Source organism: Bombus fervidus, chromosome 13 (assembly GCF_041682495.2).
Source record: "Bombus fervidus isolate BK054 chromosome 13, iyBomFerv1, whole genome shotgun sequence".
Classification (NCBI taxonomy): Eukaryota; Metazoa; Arthropoda; class Insecta; order Hymenoptera; family Apidae; genus Bombus; species Bombus fervidus.
The window spans coordinates 4,366,335-4,385,610 of NC_091529.1; the positions used below are offsets into that span (position 1 = coordinate 4,366,335).

General features: G+C 36.4%; 3 protein-coding genes across 9 annotated transcripts in view; all 3 read left to right on the top strand.

Annotated features, from left to right (window-relative positions):
- LOC139993603 (uncharacterized) overlaps positions 1-7,538 on the top strand; it is an 80,726-nt gene extending 73,188 nt beyond the window's left edge. For all 7 annotated transcript variants that reach the window (XM_072015503.1, XM_072015510.1, XM_072015505.1 and 4 more), the window contains exons 8-9: positions 11-269; positions 681-7,538. In XM_072015503.1, coding sequence (XP_071871604.1) covers positions 11-269; positions 681-1,251 — 830 coding nt within the window. In that variant the 3' untranslated portion in view covers positions 1,252-7,538. The remainder of the gene's footprint in view (positions 1-10; positions 270-680) is intronic.
- Positions 7,539-8,284: 746 nt separating this feature from the next.
- Nanos (RNA-binding protein nanos) lies at positions 8,285-11,600 on the top strand. Its single transcript, XM_072015527.1, has 3 exons — positions 8,285-8,554; positions 10,361-10,580; positions 10,963-11,600. The coding sequence occupies exons 1-3, from the start codon at positions 8,413-8,415 to the stop codon at positions 11,108-11,110; spliced, it is 510 nt and encodes a 169-aa protein (XP_071871628.1). The 5' UTR covers positions 8,285-8,412; the 3' UTR covers positions 11,111-11,600.
- A 3,847-nt stretch (positions 11,601-15,447) lies between these two features.
- Positions 15,448-18,373, top strand: LOC139993598 (inactive CLIP domain-containing serine protease A8). The gene is made up of 6 exons (XM_072015497.1): positions 15,448-16,215; positions 16,285-17,114; positions 17,194-17,353; positions 17,446-17,723; positions 17,818-18,029; positions 18,118-18,373. The coding sequence occupies exons 1-6, from the start codon at positions 15,929-15,931 to the stop codon at positions 18,232-18,234; spliced, it is 1,884 nt and encodes a 627-aa protein (XP_071871598.1). The 5' UTR covers positions 15,448-15,928; the 3' UTR covers positions 18,235-18,373.
- Positions 18,374-19,276: the final 903 nt, after the last annotated feature.

A 19,276-nucleotide genomic window follows, 5' to 3' on the forward strand; every position in this document is an offset into this window, starting at 1 on the left:
TTTGCTGCAGCGCCTACCACTCCCTCGAATTCCAACGCCACGAACCTATCGATCCCCGAGCAATTCCGAGACGTCGTGAAGATGAACGATTACCTGACGACGGGACGCCGCCAAGAGTTCTGGGAGGAGCCGTTCACGCGACGCGTTATGGATGCCATTAAGAGCAAAGAACTGGAAATGAAGACTGCTGCCGAGATACTTGGCGTGTCTTACGGAACCCTCTACGGCAGATATCGCGACAGTTATGGTTGCCTTAAACATCCGTATAGGTAATGGAGAACAGACTTGACGGTTTTTGATTGCCTTTGTCGCGACCGGTTACTGCTTTCTTCGTGCTTTATGACCGTATCGCGTTTATGCATCGTATTTAAAGCGAGTGAGCGCGCGCGCACGCTCGTAACCTCGTAACTCTTTACCTTTCGAGAGAGTTTTCATTTCGAATCATGAAAATCGCGAACACGAAGGTACGAGGAAAGAAAACAGAAATTTTCCTAGGAATAAATTTGAGACGCGTGCTAGGTGAAATCGTGCATTAACCTGCTTTCGTCGGCTTCGTTTTTACGCTGCTGTGTTCGAAGCAGACTTTTTCTTCCTCCTCGTCTTCTCCCTTTTTCTTTCAATTACTTTAACAGGCAAGAATTTAAGCTTGAAATAATTACGATAATAAAAATCTGTTACAGAGTAAGGGACTTTTGGTCAGAGCCTGGGCCAGCGGAAGTGTTAGCCAAACTACGAAGGAAAGAGATCACGTTGTTCCGTGCAGCCGAGTTCCTTAACGTGACCGTCCACACGTTGGCAACCTATTTGTCAACGCTACAGGGTCCAGACAGGATTTCGCTAGCCGGTGACTTGAGCGTTGCGTCGGGTGCCATCGACGGCAACAACGAGACTCCGGAGAACAACGAGTCGGTGAACGATATCCTGCAGAAGATCAACGCGAACGCGGCCACGACAGCGACACCGACAACCTCGACTCCCATCAAGAGAGAGGGAGGCGGATACATCGAGGTACCAACGCCCGTCCCAAAGCCAGCGACCTCGGTGCTCGAAAACAACCCGGATATCACGATCGTGAAAACAGAAGGCATGCCCCGCAAACGGGAGTACGCGAAAGTTTCGAACACGGAGAACAACAACGCGAAACTGATGAGTGGCGGCGCTGTTAGCGAGGTGACGCAACAACAGCAACAACAACAACAGCAAAAGATCACCGATCCGTTGTCGTTGAACAACGACAACAGCAAACCCTAACTATTCAGGCCTTATCTGCAACCGGCGAATCCCCGTGCACCGAGCGCTAACTACAGATCCGAGCTGTGCCCTCGCAGATTCTATTCGAACGTGTTTACTCGCTTCCTCACGAATTTTCATTTGAAGTAGAAGAAGATGAAGATGAAGAAGAAGGTGAAACGCGTCGCGCTGTCCGTGTTAATAATTATTTGTCGTCGTGACGTCGTCGTCGCAGCCTTGGCCCGTTCGTTGACGCTCCACGCACGCCAGCCCACGCCAGCAAAAATGTAGCTTTAGACAATCTCGCGTGTACGATCGTCGTCGTGGCATAGGTTGGAGTTGTGTCGACAGCAGGTGAAACTGTCGCGAGTAAACAGGAAACAAAAAAGAAAGAAAACGTTATTAGCGAGAGTTATATCGAGGGATATATTGAATGCGGAGTCGACTTATTTTCGACGAAGGAGCTTGCGAAGCGAAGGGCTTGTTGTGTTCGGTGGTCCTGCCTTTGGATCCGGTTCGATTCTATCCCGTTGCATGGGAGCAACGCCTGCCGCATATATTTTCCGAGTAAAACGAACAGAGTGCGTCGAAACTAGAGAACGATTCCTTCTTAAGAATTAGTACCTAGCGATACGGTTCTTCGTTACTTCAAAATTGGTTCGCTTTAAATCCAAAGTCAGTAGCGATTATCGAGATCGGTGTTTGGCCTTCGTAACAAGGAACAAACAAAATGAGAAACAGAAAAACTAGGACTAAAAAGAAAGGGAAAAACACACAAAAAAGAAAGAATGAAGAAAAGAGATGAATGAAAGAAAGAAAGAAAGAAAGAAACGTGTAATAAAGTTCAATCGAAGTTCCTTTTGAATAACGATGTAGGGTGTATCGCGAAAAGAATGCCTAGACTATTTTCTGCCGCATGTGTCTGTATGGTAGCACGTAAAGAGCGACAATATTATTCACCCGTAGACCCGTCAGTATAGCGATCCCAGAGTGACAGTTCTTCGAGAATAGATGTTTCTCGTGCGATCGTCGTTTTAAACAAACATTGCACGAGCGTATATTTCAGCGGTATATTGAAAATACACTTTTGCAACGGGAGCCTTAAATCGTTCGAGCGTTAGAAATGTTTTACAGATGCGATTCGCCGAGATTATAATTTGTAGAATATATCATTTTTTGTTGAAGCATATCGGCCAATGACGAATTTCGCACTTGTGTTTTCTGTTTCGAACGGTTTCATTTGTACATTTCGAAGCATGCCTTCTCAAGGACGATCTTCTACTAAAGGAATGCTCGTTTAAATATGTAGAACGTTAGAAAAATCGGGATTCGATCCGTTAAGGAGGAAACGGTACAATTCTATTTTCCTTGTTTCTTTCGCTCACTTTCTGTCTCTCCCTCTCTCTCTCTCTCTTTCTCTCTTTCTCTTTCTCTCTCTCTCTCTCTCTCTCTCTCTTTCTCTTTCTTTTTCTATTTCTCTCTCTTTGACTCCCTTTCTCACTTTGTATCTACGACAGTATATACAATTTATCGCATCTATAGATGATATTTTTTTAGAAACCTCGTTTAAGTATATTATATATGCGCGAGCTTTTTTTTCCTCCTTTTTTGTTTCCTTTTTTAAATTTTTTATTTTCTTTTTTTTATGTATATATAAATTAAGTTGTTGACGTATTAAATGGCTTTTATATAAGCAATGATTGCTAATCGATATCAAATATCACTTAAAAAGGAAATACACGCATAACGTCCATTGTAAATATCGGTGCAATAGTAAGACCTGAAATTAATATTATTTGCCACAAAGTGTGCGTTTAATCGCTATTTTAAAGGGAAGAAAAAGCAAAGCAGAAATGGGGAAACGAAGAAGGGACATGCTGTTTTTAGCGTCGTGCAATCGCATTCAAATCCATATTGCTTTGCAAAAGCGGGGATGAAAGAAACGAATGGAAATAAGAACGGGGAAGATAAAAGAAAAAAAAAAAAAAAAAAAAAGAAAAAGGTATATCGATGCGACTATTTTGGGCCGATCGATCGATGATGCCTTGTTGGTGCGCACCTACTTGCGATAAACTTGCGAAAAACTTGCGTTTAAACTCGTAAGAAAAACAAATTGTTCGTTGGCGTCGTGTCTACGCGTAGCTAGACGCGAAGAAGAGCGAAAAAAAACAAAGTTGCATGTGCGCACGATTTAAACTGTACTACATGAGACATTTCGACTGGGAAAAGATATGAGTATTCCTGTCCGCTGAAGGCGACAAAAAACAAACAAACAAACAAAAACACTAAGTAAGAAGTAATAGTATAGTAGAGGTATTCTCGATATGATATTTTTCGACGATATAAGACTTAGTTGTGTTGAGAGGACTTATGCAGAGAGGGTACTTGTAAAGTAATCCAGAGAAAAAAATGGTGTAATTTGTGGGAAAAAAAGCCGGAGCACAGGAAGAACACACAGTGTCATAGAGGAGGGTTAGCGACGAGGAGAGAATTGAAACGAAAAAAAAAAAAGTGGTACTGTGAAATGTGTACATACAGAAGCGTAGGTTAAATAGAGCGATCGAATGCGTGGAAACGTGAGCACGCAAAGAATCTTATATATATATATATATATATATACATATATATATCTCTTTTTCTCTAGAGGAAATTCTAAAATCGACTGACTATTAATGATAAAAATGATGTTTAAACGATTAACTGCTCCATGAGCATGGGAGAAATAGCGTTATACGTTCGACGAGGATCACTAGTATTTTCCGAAATGAAAACAAGTTGTTTTACGTTTTCTGTTTTTTTCTCTATTTCTTTTTTGTTTTTAGTAAATATATATATTGTATTGTTTAACTCTGTTGGAATCAAGAACAGAGGATAATCTTTCTGATTACTTTACGAGTGCTCTGGACCGACCATTTTACCACGTATAAGTATCAATTTTATACGATAACTTTGCACCGTTCGATATTTTTATTCGTAAACTATGGGACACCGTCGATGATATAGATCTGTTCATCCTCCCATTCATTAATTTAACTCTCCTCGAATTTCATGATATCTTTCTAAATCTCTTTTCCAATCCTCTCTATCTCTTTCTTCCTCATCTCCTCCCTTACTCTGTCGTTCATTATTATTATTATTACTATTATTATTATTATTATTATTAATATTATTATTATTATCATCTTCATCATCATCATCATTATTATTAATGTTATTATTATTATTATTATTATTATTATTATTATTATCATTATTATTATTATTAATGTTATTATTATTATTATTATTATTATTATTATTATTATTATTATTATTATTATTATTATTATTATTGTTACTATTTCCTTTTTTAAGTAAAGTAAGACTAAGACATACCAAATGAGAAATGTAAGGACAAGTTTTGTTAGGTTAGTACTATCGCATATCAAGAACGCAAGAATATATGCGCCTGAAGCACTCTGTATTGCCTATGCACGTCCCGGTGAAACGTAGCTGGGGCGCACAAGACCACTTTTACTCTAGCAAGAGTATACGACTAGAAGTATTAATATTTAATATTAATAATCAACGCGGATTGTCCAAAATGGATGGTCATGTTTTTGAGGATCAACATCGAGCCATTTTGAACAAAAAGAAACAAGCGAATTTAAAAGGAAGTCAAGAAAGATTAAAAAAAAGTTCATCAGACAAAGGAGTTCGATGTTTCTATTTATTTTTTCTTTTTGTTTGTTTAATTTTCTCAATTGATCGTTAATTTTTTTGTTTCGGTTTCATTTTTGTTTTCTATCGGCCAATTGATCCTTGGAAAAATTACCTACTCTTTTTACCGTCCATACGGACACCAAGTTTAACGTTAGTCTTTTTTTTTTCTTTTTTCTTTTTTGCAACGTCTCTTTTCTCTTTTATTCTAATCGAAATGCGATCATATTCTTTTTAAAAAACGAATCTTCTTCGCGAGAGTACAAATTACAATGGGACTTTTGTTAACCCTGTTGGTGCCATGGACGCTTTTGAAAAAAAGGAAACGTTTCACGTGTTTTGTCCTGCCCGTCTTTACATCGCGTCTCTTATCCTTCATTTTTAGGCACCAAGACGGTTAACGATTATCTTCTTACATTATTATTAGACGAAATCGTCGATTCGTTTAATAAATATATATATATATATTTTCTTTATTATCTTTTTTCGTTTAACGAAGAGATCGCGCGTATGCCAAACCGTACGTCTCAAAGACTGATGGCCATTCATTTGGAGGTTCTTGTAATGGTAATCTCACGCCACGCGACCTTGTAAACCGTCGACAAGATCGCCGGAGTACATCGACATTGTATGAGAAGACAGGACAAGACTAGCCTATTATTGGCGAACGATGCCCGATCGCCGTGCGCATCGTACAATGAGACTAAAAAAATTGATATCATAATTATGTGTCGTTTGATATAAACGAGTAATGAATATAGTATGTATCATCGTTTTATACACAACCTAATTATATCTACGTACACTATGTACATTCCTAGTATACACTATGTCACTGTCACACACATTTGCATTACACGCGCATTAACAAAAAGAAAAAAACGCATGGACCTATTGTATACGTGTACGCGCGTGTGCATCCGCACGCACAAAGAGCGTGTACGCGTGCGTATGCACAGACGCGCACGCAGAGACACAATACACATATGAATATATTTATAATAATTATATAGCTATTCCAAAACGGACCACCGCGACATCGACGTACGAAGATCATTTAAAAAAAAAAAAAATACAAATACAAACGAGATAGAAGAAATGAAAGGAAAACAAACAAAAAAGAAAAAAAAAAGAAAGAAAACCGGGGGAAAAGAAGTATATGAGGAACTCTTAATCGACGATATTTAAATGCGTATTAAAATTAACGATCGTCGGTTAAAATTAACCAGCGTTACGTTTCGTTGTTAAGAGAACAGCATCGCCGTTATCAGTGTCTCATGTATAACAACGCAATCGAGTCTCTGTCAATTTTACAAATACACACGAAAATTCCCGAGTGTATACGTGTATACAAGGAGAATAACGAAGAATTAAAAAAAAAAAAAAAAAAAATGAAAAACAAAATGTAATAAAACACGCATGTATAGCAAAAGAGGTTGTTACACTTAAGCACAATAGAGAAGACAAAGTATATGAGTATAGTTTTACACGAAGGCTTTATCGCCCGTTTAGTTTTATACCTGAGACACGAAGAAAAGGCTGAAACGGTTAGACGATAAAAACAGTTCGAAACCCCTCTGTTCTGCGTTCTCGTTCTTTCTCTCTCTGCTGTCCGTAAGAATCGAAAAGTAAAAACAGAAAAAAAAAAAAGATACAAAACGAAACGAAATCAGATCTTTGTTTTTCTCTTTTACCGATGGCGAATTATCGTCATATGCCCGACCATCGCGTACACATACACGCGCGCGTTACGCGCATGCGCATTCGTAACGCATCCGTTTCGTACAGAAAACTTCCTCTTCCACTGCCCATTTGTCTCCTTTTTCTGTTTTCTCTTTCTTTCTCAAAGTTTACGTTAATTTGGTTTAATTTAATTAGTACTATGTATACACAGAAATATTTTGAAAATCATCGGAGAATGCGACGACGGATACCACCGATCGATCGATGGAGCGACATCGCATTCTCGTTTCCACGAAGTATCATTTCTCATTAACCAAAGTTTAGAATTTGCATTCATTATCTGTAATTCTTTTTCTTGCGCGAACCACAGCTTGCTTTATTCCTTTCTTTTTCTCTCTCTGTTCCTTTATCGTTCTACCTATCTCCTTTCCTCTTTTTTACATTCATACACATGGACACAGGACATATATGTTTGACATATTATTATATTTACTATTATTTTAATTATAATTTCCCAGGAGTATATATTATCTTTAATAATCGTGGTAATTTTTAGACTAGAAAAACATTATATTAGCGGATAGAGATTAAAGTATACATAAAAAATAAAGTAAATATATATATATAAATATATATATTATATATATATATATATTGATAAAAAATATTGAGATCGTAATTAGAAATTGGGTCGAGTGCATACAATGCTGAAAGACGATAATGGTATTTACGCGTAAGGATGTTAAAAGGTCGAGCAGATGGATTAAAAGCGGTCTTGGCTAATGTTGGCCAAGCTGCTCGCAGAGAATATTCAATGATTGAACAAAAAAAAGTAAATGTAAATGTTTGTAAACAAATTATGAAACATTATTTGTTCAGTGCCTACATATTTACACAGTAACAATAAAGATGAAGATTAGCGAACATTCTTTTGTCTCTTTTTTCACCAAGAAGAATGATAACGATTTCGATCCAGATCGATCGGAACCGCAAGTTGCCGCAAAAGCGATCCGTCAAACTATAACGAACCGATCGTTAAAAACTACCGCAATGCGAACGATCGTTTTCTAACAGTATTTTTATATAACTGATATGCATCTTGACATTAAAAATAAATGAGTGAAAAACTGTGTCTTCTTTCGTAGCCTGGAATATAACGTCTGCGGATTTAAATTACAATCTAAAGTCATTGTCATCGCGCGGAGAGATCAAAGGTATTCAGATAATACAAACATATCTTGATACGGCATTCGTTTCATCTCGATTCGCTCTTTTGTCTAAGAATTAAATTTGAAAAACTTTCGTTACCAATATCTAATAAAAGCTTAACAAAGTTGTTTCAAAAGCCAGGAAATGATAATTTCAATATTTTTGGTACCAACAAAATGTACTAATTTACGTTTTACAATTTAAATTTACAAATTTTTAAACAATTTATAAATTTTAAGATCACCTTATATTATTCGATCACTAATTCAAGTATTTTTTCATTGGAAACGCTTAAAATCGATCACTGTATGTTTTATTGGAATCGTATTACGTACTTACCTACATATATTTATGAATACAGGCCCAAGTGTAGAGGCAATCATCCCCACCATCGGGCCCTTTGGTAGCGATCGTTGTTCACAGTAACATAGTGTGACATCCTAGCTCGGCAGTTGAATCTCGAAACTTGACTGTGCCGGACCGGAACGTTTCGCTCGCTGTTTTCCGCAGTCTCTACATTTTCAGCGTTTACTCGTGAAAAGTCGTGCACCTGTTTTTCTCATTTTCACCTTCTCTTCATTTACTGTCACAATGCATATCTTGTGCACGCAAACACTTCCATTGCCAGAGGTATCGAACATGTTTTATCCGTTCAACACTAGTCTCGAAGAGGAAATCAAGAGATTGTTTTCCAATTTTACAATCGAAACACCAAACTCGTCACTTCCGGATGGTAAGTAGATTTAGCATTAATTATTTTCAAGGATATTTCTATAATTTCGCACGATTTCGAAGATATGGAATTTGCTGGAAGAATCTTTAAATAATACTAACGTTGAAGATCGATCGAAGCGAGACAGAATTCTTTATCGATTTTATATCGATCTTTAGAGCCGGCGAGATAAAAAGCTATTTTAGTCTATGTTAAATTTCCAAATTACGTATGTAGATAATGTAACGTAGCATTGTGTAACGTAACGTAATCTTCTGCGTCGTAAACGATATGGCATCTTTATACTTTTCATTCCGTAGAAATTTTATTCTTTCCTTCTTTGCTTCTGTTCCCTATTTAAAATGACGTAATTTAATAACACGATGCGTTCTACAGCAAATTCTAATCCCTACGTCATAATATTTTCGTAAATATTTCTTCTTTATTAAATCATATTAACTAAATAGTAGCGTAAATAATCTTTAGACGTAACCGCAATAGTTTTCTCATTATGAATTCACTATGACTTACGATGAATATGAACTGTCATCGATGATCATTTGTTTCGCTAAAAACAAGAAACGCGTCACACCAATCCACAAGCAACGCGTTTCTTATATATGTAACACGAAATGTTACCAAATCTTTTCTGTTCGGTAGATTGATTACTGATTAAAATTCGATAAATTAGGTAGTGATTATAGCTTTTAATGTTTCGATATTGCGTTTCAATTTGAAATTGCGTGTACATATCATGGTTCATAATGCGCGATGAGATCGCGTTCCGATTAGCAGATACCTTACATAGTTTGTAAACAAACGAATCGATAAGAGGAATTCTGTATTCTAAAACGTTCTTGCGGAATAACTCGTCCTTCACGATCGCTAGAAACGCATAGTCGACCGAGTTCACGGAATCAAGTAAAAAAATATCACCTGCTAGTTTAGACACTAAATGCATATAATTATTTTTTAGTTCGTATTTTACCAATATTTTATGAACACGTAACAATATTTTATGTAACGTAACGTGACTATTTGTTTCTTCGAAGAGAAAAGATAAACGAAGAAAAAGAAACGATACAAGTGATCGTTCTTACCGTGATACAGATATTCGAGATCGGGTAAACATAAACAGAAAATGGCACGTTTTTTGCTCCACCTTAGGTTAAGGGAGTTGAAAGATGATAACTATCACAGTATATGTATAGATATATACATTATTACACAGTATAGAATATTACCATCACAGTAATATTCGTATCTCAACACATCTATTCAAAATGAAAACATGGAAATTTTATTGTTAGAGAATGTGTTTTCAATATTGTTTTCGCATAGAATGTGTTATCAATAGAAATATTCTTTTCGGAATTTTTCGATGGCTTTTAAGTCGTGACAATCATAATAATTGTCAGAAATAATATTTATGTTCGATTACACGACAATGTTGTTTTTCGTTACTCGAAAAATCAGGACGAATCTGTTTACAAACTACGAAACACAAGACTTACGGCCGTTATTTTCTCGACTTACACTTTCTCGCATTAGACCTCGAAAAAGCCCTCGCTCGACGAAAATAAACTAGACACGATTATATCCCCGGAGTATTGTATTTCTTTGTAATCGTTCCATCACCTTCGCAAGCTTTCGATGACTAACGATCGTCTTTAATACGATTTTTTCACTAACAAGTTTCTCATGTAGAATTACTTATTATTTATTCTTCATACATTATGTCACTTTGATTGCTTTTCATTTGTTTTTATTCCTTTTCTATTTACTTTGAAGAAAAGCAATTCATGTAATTTTACTTATCTGTTGTAGTCGATGAAGTAATGGAAGAGTTCCGTCAAAATGGGCGTGATTTTGAATACTGTCCAGATCTGGACAATTTTACGGTGCCAGAAATACCACGCCGCAAAAAGAATAAGAAACCTTTACCTACAGAATGCGTCTTCTGTAGAAACAATGGTGAAGAGGAGGCTTATTACAGGAAACATTTATTAAAAGATGCAGAAGGTCGCGTTTCTTGTCCAGTTTTGAGGTAAATTGAACTTTCACTTCTCCCTCCTATATATTTTAATTAACCTTCTGTAGTCCAACTCCAAGGTCTTCTTACAGAATTGAACTAATACCATTAGTGAAACTTTACAAATCATTACTATATATATATATTACTATTTTCTTTTTTTTTTGTATTATATAATAACAAACTTGTAAATAAAACAAATGAAATTTTATAATAATCATCCTATTTGAAAAAGAACTTTATAAACTGACTCATAACTTGTTGAATCATTGATATTCTAAATTGGTAAATTATTATTATTATTATTATTAAGCTCCAGAAAAAGTATTAAAAAGAAAAAATCTCAAGGACTGTAATCTTCAGATTATATTCACACTATTTTTTCTTTGAATCTTAGGGCCTATACATGTCCAATTTGCGGTGCGTATGGAGATGTGGCTCATACGGTTAAGTATTGCCCGAAGAGCCAGAAGCCTGGAACATTAGCGACGGTGAACACGTTCAAGCTATTGAGAAACTCCATGGGCAAACGACGCGTCAAGTAAAACGCACATGACACTCGAACACATCGTATTATAAAACATTGAAGTATCTAACTACTTTTCCTCGAGGACTTCGAAGGACAGATGGTTCGAACATTTCAAGCGTTTCGATATATCATCTGCTGACAGGTAATCATACCATTGTCGCATCTTTTCAAAACAAGCAATGAAATAAACTGCCTTACAAGAGTATGCGTTTTAATTTCTAGCAACGATTTGTGTAACAAAGTTGCCATCACGTTGATCTGATCACGGTGAAAGTTTATTTTGCATTTCTTTCACTCGATTATCTTTGTTTTTCACTTCCTTACATTGTATTTACTTCTTCCTATTCGTGCAATATGGAACGTAATGGAAAGAAAATGTAAAATAAACCTCGAAATTTCTAGAAAAAGTAGACCGTTCTTGTAACACGAATCGTCTAGACAATTGAGTGGCTGCATCCAAAGATCTTATTGTTAATTGTAGGAATTATACGAAACGTGGTGCCATATATTCTCGTCAAACGTGTCGTTTTAACGCAATAGCTGTTCCTTGCGGTATTGCGAACAAATATTTATTTTTATATGAATTTACGTAGTTTTTCTATTTTTCTAGATCCAGCACTTAATACTATAAATATATTTTTTTAAATTCATATACATTTATCGCATTTGCGTAATGTTCACGGACACATATATTTCTTAACATTAATCTTAAACAGAGTTTTACGCCGATATAAGAACGAATTGAATTCGATTGATTCGAACGAATATGTACTGTGATAATGTGAATAAGAAGACTAACAATTTTTACACAACAGCCAAATTGATGATGTTCAAAATCAGGGACAATGTACTGATTCTCTATAAGCCGTTTAACAAAAGCAAATCACGTTTCCCGATCTTAAATGCCTCAAGCCAGGATTTTTTTTTATCGAGACACGTCAATAGACAGAGAGAACTACACTTATTTGAGTTGAAATCAAACAAAGCAATTCTTATATGATATTGCGACTTGAAAGTGTTTACGCAGTTTCCTTTACCAATATTGAATGTAACACGGAGACTGCGTTTGTACTTTACTAACGGTTAACCAAAATCATAAGAAAAAAGTTTTTCTTTTTAAGGTTAGCTTTTCTTAAGCGACCGACGAGAGGGACCAATGAAATAAAGTTCCTTTTAAAGTGTGTACTTTATAGTTCCATAACAATTAATAAATAGGTACGTAGAATATATACAAAAGTTTGCAGCTCGTACTTTTTACTTTTAATTTACCAGACTTCTTTCATGACGCTCGTCATTTTCGACTAATCCAAATAATTATCGAAATAATTAAAAAGTGAGATCACGCATAGTCTCTAGATATATTTATGGATGTTTAGTTACTTTAATGAAACCGACGAACTTGCAAAGCCTCTCGTTCCTGTGTCTCTTGACTGTGAGTCTTGTCGAAGGTCACCGAAACGAGAATACCAGCAATTAGTCGTGATGTTTACATTCTTTTGATCGGTACTTCGATAGCTGACGGTCAGATTCGTTGCTCTTTCCAGGCAGTGGCTTTTTTGTTCGCCGCTTCACCGATCTTTCTTAGTGCGCGTATTTCACTTTGGTCATCCGGCACACATTCGTCCAAACGTGTCAAGTCGAATTATACAAGTACGTATCGTCATATTAACCCTGAATGTATACGACCGACATTTTACCGCGCTATTTCGCTGCGTTCATATATCTGCCTTTTTTGTTCTTAATGAGGAAACAAAGAAAGAAGACACATGGTTGTAGGGAGATCGCGCGGTAAAATGTCGCTCTCGTGCATTCAGGATTAATACAGATGAACGAGCGGGGTGAATGCATTAGTTTCTCTGCAGCGAGTTTGCTTTTGTAGTTTTGGGAATATTTTTGAATTAGATTAAGCGATAATGTCGAACCTTTAGTATATTCTTTATACTTTATTTGGTAAATTTATTTTCGAGTAATCGAAAATTTTTCTTTTGCGTAGTTTCATATCTAGTGACGAGTAGATTTAAGGTTAACTTTCACAGGGGATTTCAAATACAGTTTATCGTTTGGCGATAGCATTTAACGAAACTATTTAAGGAAAGATGAGAAAATAATTGTTTTCCGCAATACTTTATTGATAGATTTCACAATTAGTAATTAAACAGTTGCACAGTCGTATGTAAAAGGTATCGGCTCATTATGTCTGAGGAGACGTAACCTATTGGGCGGTTTTGAAATCGTATTAGAATTGTTTCATGCAATTCAATAGTACTTCAGATTTGCTTCTGAGACTTGTTTGTGCACGCAACGAGATAGGAGAGGAAGAACAGTCACTCCTACTCTCTGTAGAGTTGCATTGCACAAGTATTTCTTCTATGTAAGATCGAATTCTGTGTCGTAACTTTTAATCGAAATTTCTGGAAGTTTCTTCATATGGATAGAACAATGAGTTTATAGATATAGATTATATGTACATTAATTAGATTTCTATTACAGAATCTTTTATGTTCAAGTTCCTATTATATAGTAATTATTGGTATTTATGTGTTAGGATATCATTACTTATCGAATAAGAATGACCATATTACTCCTGGAGATACATTATGATTGCCGAATACTTCTGTACCATAGATTGACTGTATTCAAGGGGAGAGAGACTTAACAAGTTCTAAGAACGAGATCAAAACGATGGCTCGTGCGTCTTATTGTCTTTTTTTGTTCTCCTAATGGGTAAACTAGAGATCCCAAATCTCGGGAATTATTATGTTTTGTTACTTTTGTTACATTTCTATACTTTTTGAATTTTTTCCCTAGGTGGAATTTATTAATGTTAAGTAAAATTAATGTTATAAAGAATTTAAGGGTCGATCCATAGACTGCCGTTTCTATATTTGCCGTAAGATTGAATTGTTTATAAAGATATTGTATTCCTAATATTTATATAACTACTAACATAATAATATATACATAAATACTAGTTGTAATTAAGTATTATCTATTGATAATGATGTATAGCAGTCCACAAAGATAATAAATGCGAGGAATAATCGAAAAAAATTTTTACTCTGCTGATATATCGTAAATTGTAACGTGACTTGCGACTTTCTTTTTATAGTATATATAAAAACAATGCGCGAAATAATTAAAGAAGGAAGCCATGTTGCGTTTGCTACGTGCACTGTCGCTGGCGTACAGTATGTATAGTAGATGATTCACTATAAAACGCGAGATGACGTTACAGTAATCTGATGCCAGTGTGGTTTACGATTATGAGCGGCAGGTGATAACGTAGTAATAGCAGCCAGAAGAGAGCCCTAAAGAGTACAGAGAAGGTAGCTAATTCCGATGGTTATTACGCTGTAATATTCCTTACTCGTTCCACATTTCGTTCATCCCCGATATATTTCAACAATATTCCCGATAATCCAACAAGAATTGTACAAATGTTAATTTCCGCGCGATTATTCTTCGATCGCATGATCACTACTTTGTCAAGCATACTATGTATTATATGGCGAGCCATTGAATGTGGCGAAATTTTTTAGAATCTCCAAGAACGCACGAGAGAAAAAAGCGGATACTAATTTTGTAATTTGATGATGATCAACAGTACGATGAATGCTTATTTATTTTGAATTTATTTTGATGCGAATGAAAAAAAAGGACATATCATATTTTAATTTAGTTTCGATCTTTTCACAACGATGCGCTCGCCATTTCTGCATTGTAATTTTACGGTAAATTTTGCGTATTACCATGATATATTATATATGTTTGTATCTCATCATTTTTCTTATCATTAATGTTATTTGTACTACTATATTATTAATATTATGTTATTGGCGTGACATTATTTAAGTGTACGTAGTCTGATAATTTGTATCATGATTATCGATGTTTATTAAAGAATCTGCAATTTAAACGAGTGCTTATTTCAAAACATAACCTAACTCAAGAGAAGTAATCGATGTTTAATTGTTCTTTATCAGAAAATCGCGTATAAAAAAAGAAAGCGAAGATATCACATTTTACAGGCAGAAACCATCAACCTTTGCGTGACGATGGATTTCATGGAAACTGTCCACGTTTTATACGACATACGCGTCGCCGAGCACAAATCGTTTCGCACACTTCCAACCGGTAGAAGCAATCACGTCGCTGCGTTTCGATGATTAACTGTCAGGATTTTTGTGTAACACTTTTTGCATCGTGACTAAAGCGCAATATCTTTTCTTCTTTCATTCCCTCTGCGTCTTCAAATTTAATTTCAAAGATCGTCATCAGGAACACCCAAGTTAATTTGTCCGATGCTATTTAAACACAAGTTATTTATTTCGCGCCGCGCGCAAATTAACTCGTAGCTAGTCATAATATTTTATGCCGATACTTTTGTGATAGCCAATGGTTTACTAGGTAAGTGGGTCACTCTTTGTATTCGTTACAACGAGTTGCTCAAATAATCGCTCTAGTATAAGTGGATATTGCCAACGATTTTATTATAGACAAGCCAAGCGTATCAAAAGAGCTCTTGACTAAGTATAGAATAACCAAACAGAAAGAAAAGCTCGTAAACATTTTGTCACGATGAGCAGCGACGTGTGTGGGAACATTAATTTTTATCTGGCCGCATCTTCGAGCCAGTGGATAAACCGTGACGTAGTTGCGCTATTGTTTAGGAAATTGAGAACTTGGTCCATATAATAAAACAACCTATTAGCCTTGTGCATGAAATCTGGATATTCCCAGTATGTCAGGAAACCGACACATCCTGTATACATAAACGACGAGTCGTGTTAAAAGTCGTTCAATACAGAACGAACCAGCGAATAGAAAACAAGCCATGCTGCGGCCTTTTGTGCTAGTTTACTTTATCACGATCTTCTTGATGATTTCAAAAATAATATCTTCTAACGAATCGAACGAAGAGGTGAGAAAAGTGGACAGTACGTTTCACAGTGCCTCGTCACCTTTATTCTTGTTTCATCTACTCAAACTGAAGAAAAAGATCCAGAAGATAGAGAATGTACCAACCACCCCGCCAACCGCAGACTGCATTTGCGTTCCTTACTATCTATGTGACGCTAACGGTACCATAATTACAGAAAACATTGGAACGATTTATATTCGGTAAATTTTTCTATACTACCAATAAAATTAATTCGTTTGGTTGACTAATGGTTTCTTATGTCAAAACAGATACCGAAGATGCACCGGAGACTTGGAAGTGTGTTGTCATCTACGGAACGTAACAGTCACCACCACTACTATGAAACCTACTACAACTACAACAAGGAAACCTACTACTACTACTATGAAGACAACTACCACTACGAAGGCAACGACCACCTCGACTCTCCCGCCGGTGATTTTTCCAACCACAGACCTTCAACCTGTCCCAATCTGTGTCTGCGTGCTTGTAACTCAATGTGATGTAAACGGAATCATCGGCTATGGTGGAGAAGGCGTAATCAATCCTCGTCTGCAATATATCCAGTGTCCCAGTAGCAACATGGTGTGCTGCAGACCGACCAGCGTGATCCAATATCCTGTAGTAACCAATCCTCCGGTTATCTCTCCACAGATTTGTGTATTATGTGGAAATGCAATCCAGTGCAACAACGGGGTCGTGATTCCTGTAAACGTGGGGATCGTGAATCCTTTGGCGACTTACAATCAACAGACGTGCCCTGTACCTACCTCTTGCTGTCAGGGGATAAATACAGGCTATGGAAATGGAATTCCAGTGGTAATCGGGCCCGTTAGAAATCCTGGGACTTCTCAGGCTTGTTATTGCATGAAAAGTTGGTTATGCACGCCAGGAAACTCTGTCAGTACGGATGGAGCTGGTGCCATCGATCCAAGGTTCTCTGTGTGTGGGAACACGGACGAAATTTGTTGTCGACCCTCTTCTACGACCAATGTAGCAAGAAATCGCGATTTAGGTGGATTAGGAGAGAGTATCACGAATGGTGAAGCGACCTTCTCGCAACCTGGGTGTGGTATTCAGAATAAAACGTACGCGGCAGGTACATAAATTGTTGTAAATTAATTGTTAAATTAATGGAACATCAAGTTAATCGAACCTGATGTTTTATTTTTCCACAGCCCAACCTTACCCCGTGGACACTGGAAAAACGTATTTCGCCGAGTTTCCGTGGATGGTAGCTCTGTTAACAATACAATCAGACGGTAAATATCTATTCCAATGCGGAGGATCTATGATTACCAAGAGCGCTGTCCTTACGGCTGCGCATTGTGTTACCAAGTAAGATTATGCAAATTTTATAACTGAAAATTCAACGTGACTATTGAATACTAATATTTACGAGAAAAGGATATTAAAATATAGCTTGTTAGTTTAGGAAATGGTAGACCGATAGCGCGTTTTGGTCAATGGGATCTGGAAAATCAAGCTGGCGATCAACCATTACCCTTTCAAGACGCAAACATAAAAGCCATAATAACACATCCCCAATTCTATAGTGCTGCTCTATACAACGACATAGCAGTAGTCATTTTAAACGGACCGGTGAAATTGAATGTCAACGTTGCTCCTATTTGTATGCCGCAGCAGGGATTAACATTTCCTGCTGGTACCAGGTGTATCGGCACAGGTTGGGGAAAGAACTCGTTCGGTAAGATCATTATGATATTTATATCTTTTTTTATTTATACGTAATCGCAACGTCCCTCCTATTTATCAAATCGTAATCAAATGTCGCAACACAGGTGGAACGTATCAAACTGAGTTAAGGAAAGTGGAACTTCCTCTGGTGGACAGAACCGATTGTCAAAATCGTCTTCGAACGACAAGATTAGGAACGTATTTTCAGCTACACAACTCTTTTGTTTGTGCTGGGGGTGAAGCAAATAGGGACACATGTCGTGGAGACGGCGGTGGACCTCTTGTGTGTCCTACAGCTACGGGACAATACTTTCAGGTATCATGTTACTTCAAGTATTACGTTCTAGAGGTGCCTATAAATGAGAAAAAAGAGTATAAAGAATATTTTGGACTTCTTTTCTTAGGCTGGTATAGTGTCTTGGGGAATCGGTTGCGGATCATCAAATATTCCCGCCGTTTACACGAATGTAGCGCAATACTCGCAATGGATCGGTCAACAATTGGCAACTTACGGGGCGTAATAGAAAATAGATATAGTTTATAAATTTTTTATCTAGTCTTTTTAATTTATGATACATATTTTTATGTCATTTACTGCATAAAATTGTGTACGATAAAAAAATACACAGCGCAAGAAAATATTCGTTTTTGTAAATGTAACGAATGTGATAATTTCGCAGTTTGATAAAATTATCTGTCATGCCGGTACTTATTTCTATTTTCTTTTTTCTCCTTCTTATATGGATTTTCCTCGTAGCCATATTTTTTGTTAGACAGCAACAATGAGCCACATAAATCAGCTAGAATTGCTACAATCCAAGTAGTGAGAACAATAGTGCCGTCTCATGGTATGTCAGAAACGAGGATATACACAAAGACTTGTAGGTACTAACGGTCAAGGGAGAAATCTGCAGATACGTAGAAAGAAACAAGGGAAGAACGGCAACATCCAAACCAGGTAGTTACTGAAGCGAGCAAAATTCTTATAGAAAGAAGATTAAAAAGAAAACACCCGACTGTCCTCGCTAAAGAAATAAAATAGTCAAACTTGAAGATGGTATCCTACCGCGGATAGCCACCCACATATTATTTAGCAATTAAGTTAGAAAGATTTACCAAAACATAACCTATAAAACTACAAATGTTTCTTCTAAATATTTCATCAAATTAAAGTATGTCATTCGGTTAGAAAAATATTGATTACAGTTTTGAGTCACTAGGAGGTGAACAATGCACACTATTATGATATTCTCCCAGATAATAATATTCTCCCATCAATTATCTACGATATGCATCGCTATATATTCTAACGTGAATGTTATATCAGCTATTGTAAAATCTCACGAGTTGATAAGAACGATTAACGGGACATTGTTGCGACCTATTTTTTACAACGCATCTAAATTGCATCGATATCATCTATCCATCGTCGCGACATCTAGTGTAAAATAAATGAATTATTATACGTCAAATCATTTATTCGAGTAAAGTCTGATACAAACGATTTCTGCGCGCGATGTCACTGTGATCATAATATGTCTATCTTCGTTGTTTTTAACTAGG

Coding starts and splice junctions, on each gene's coding strand:
- Nanos (XM_072015527.1), top strand. CDS start 8,413: ATGCATATCTTGTGCACGCAAACACTTCCATTGCCAGAGGTATCGAAC. Junction 8,555..10,360: donor AAACTCGTCACTTCCGGATG/GTAAGTAGATTT, acceptor TATCTGTTGTAG/TCGATGAAGTAATGGAAGAG. Junction 10,581..10,962: donor GTTTCTTGTCCAGTTTTGAG/GTAAATTGAACT, acceptor TTTGAATCTTAG/GGCCTATACATGTCCAATTT.
- LOC139993598 (XM_072015497.1), top strand. CDS start 15,929: ATGCTGCGGCCTTTTGTGCTAGTTTACTTTATCACGATCTTCTTGATG. Junction 16,216..16,284: donor ATTGGAACGATTTATATTCG/GTAAATTTTTCT, acceptor ATGTCAAAACAG/ATACCGAAGATGCACCGGAG. Junction 17,724..17,817: donor TTGGGGAAAGAACTCGTTCG/GTAAGATCATTA, acceptor GTCGCAACACAG/GTGGAACGTATCAAACTGAG.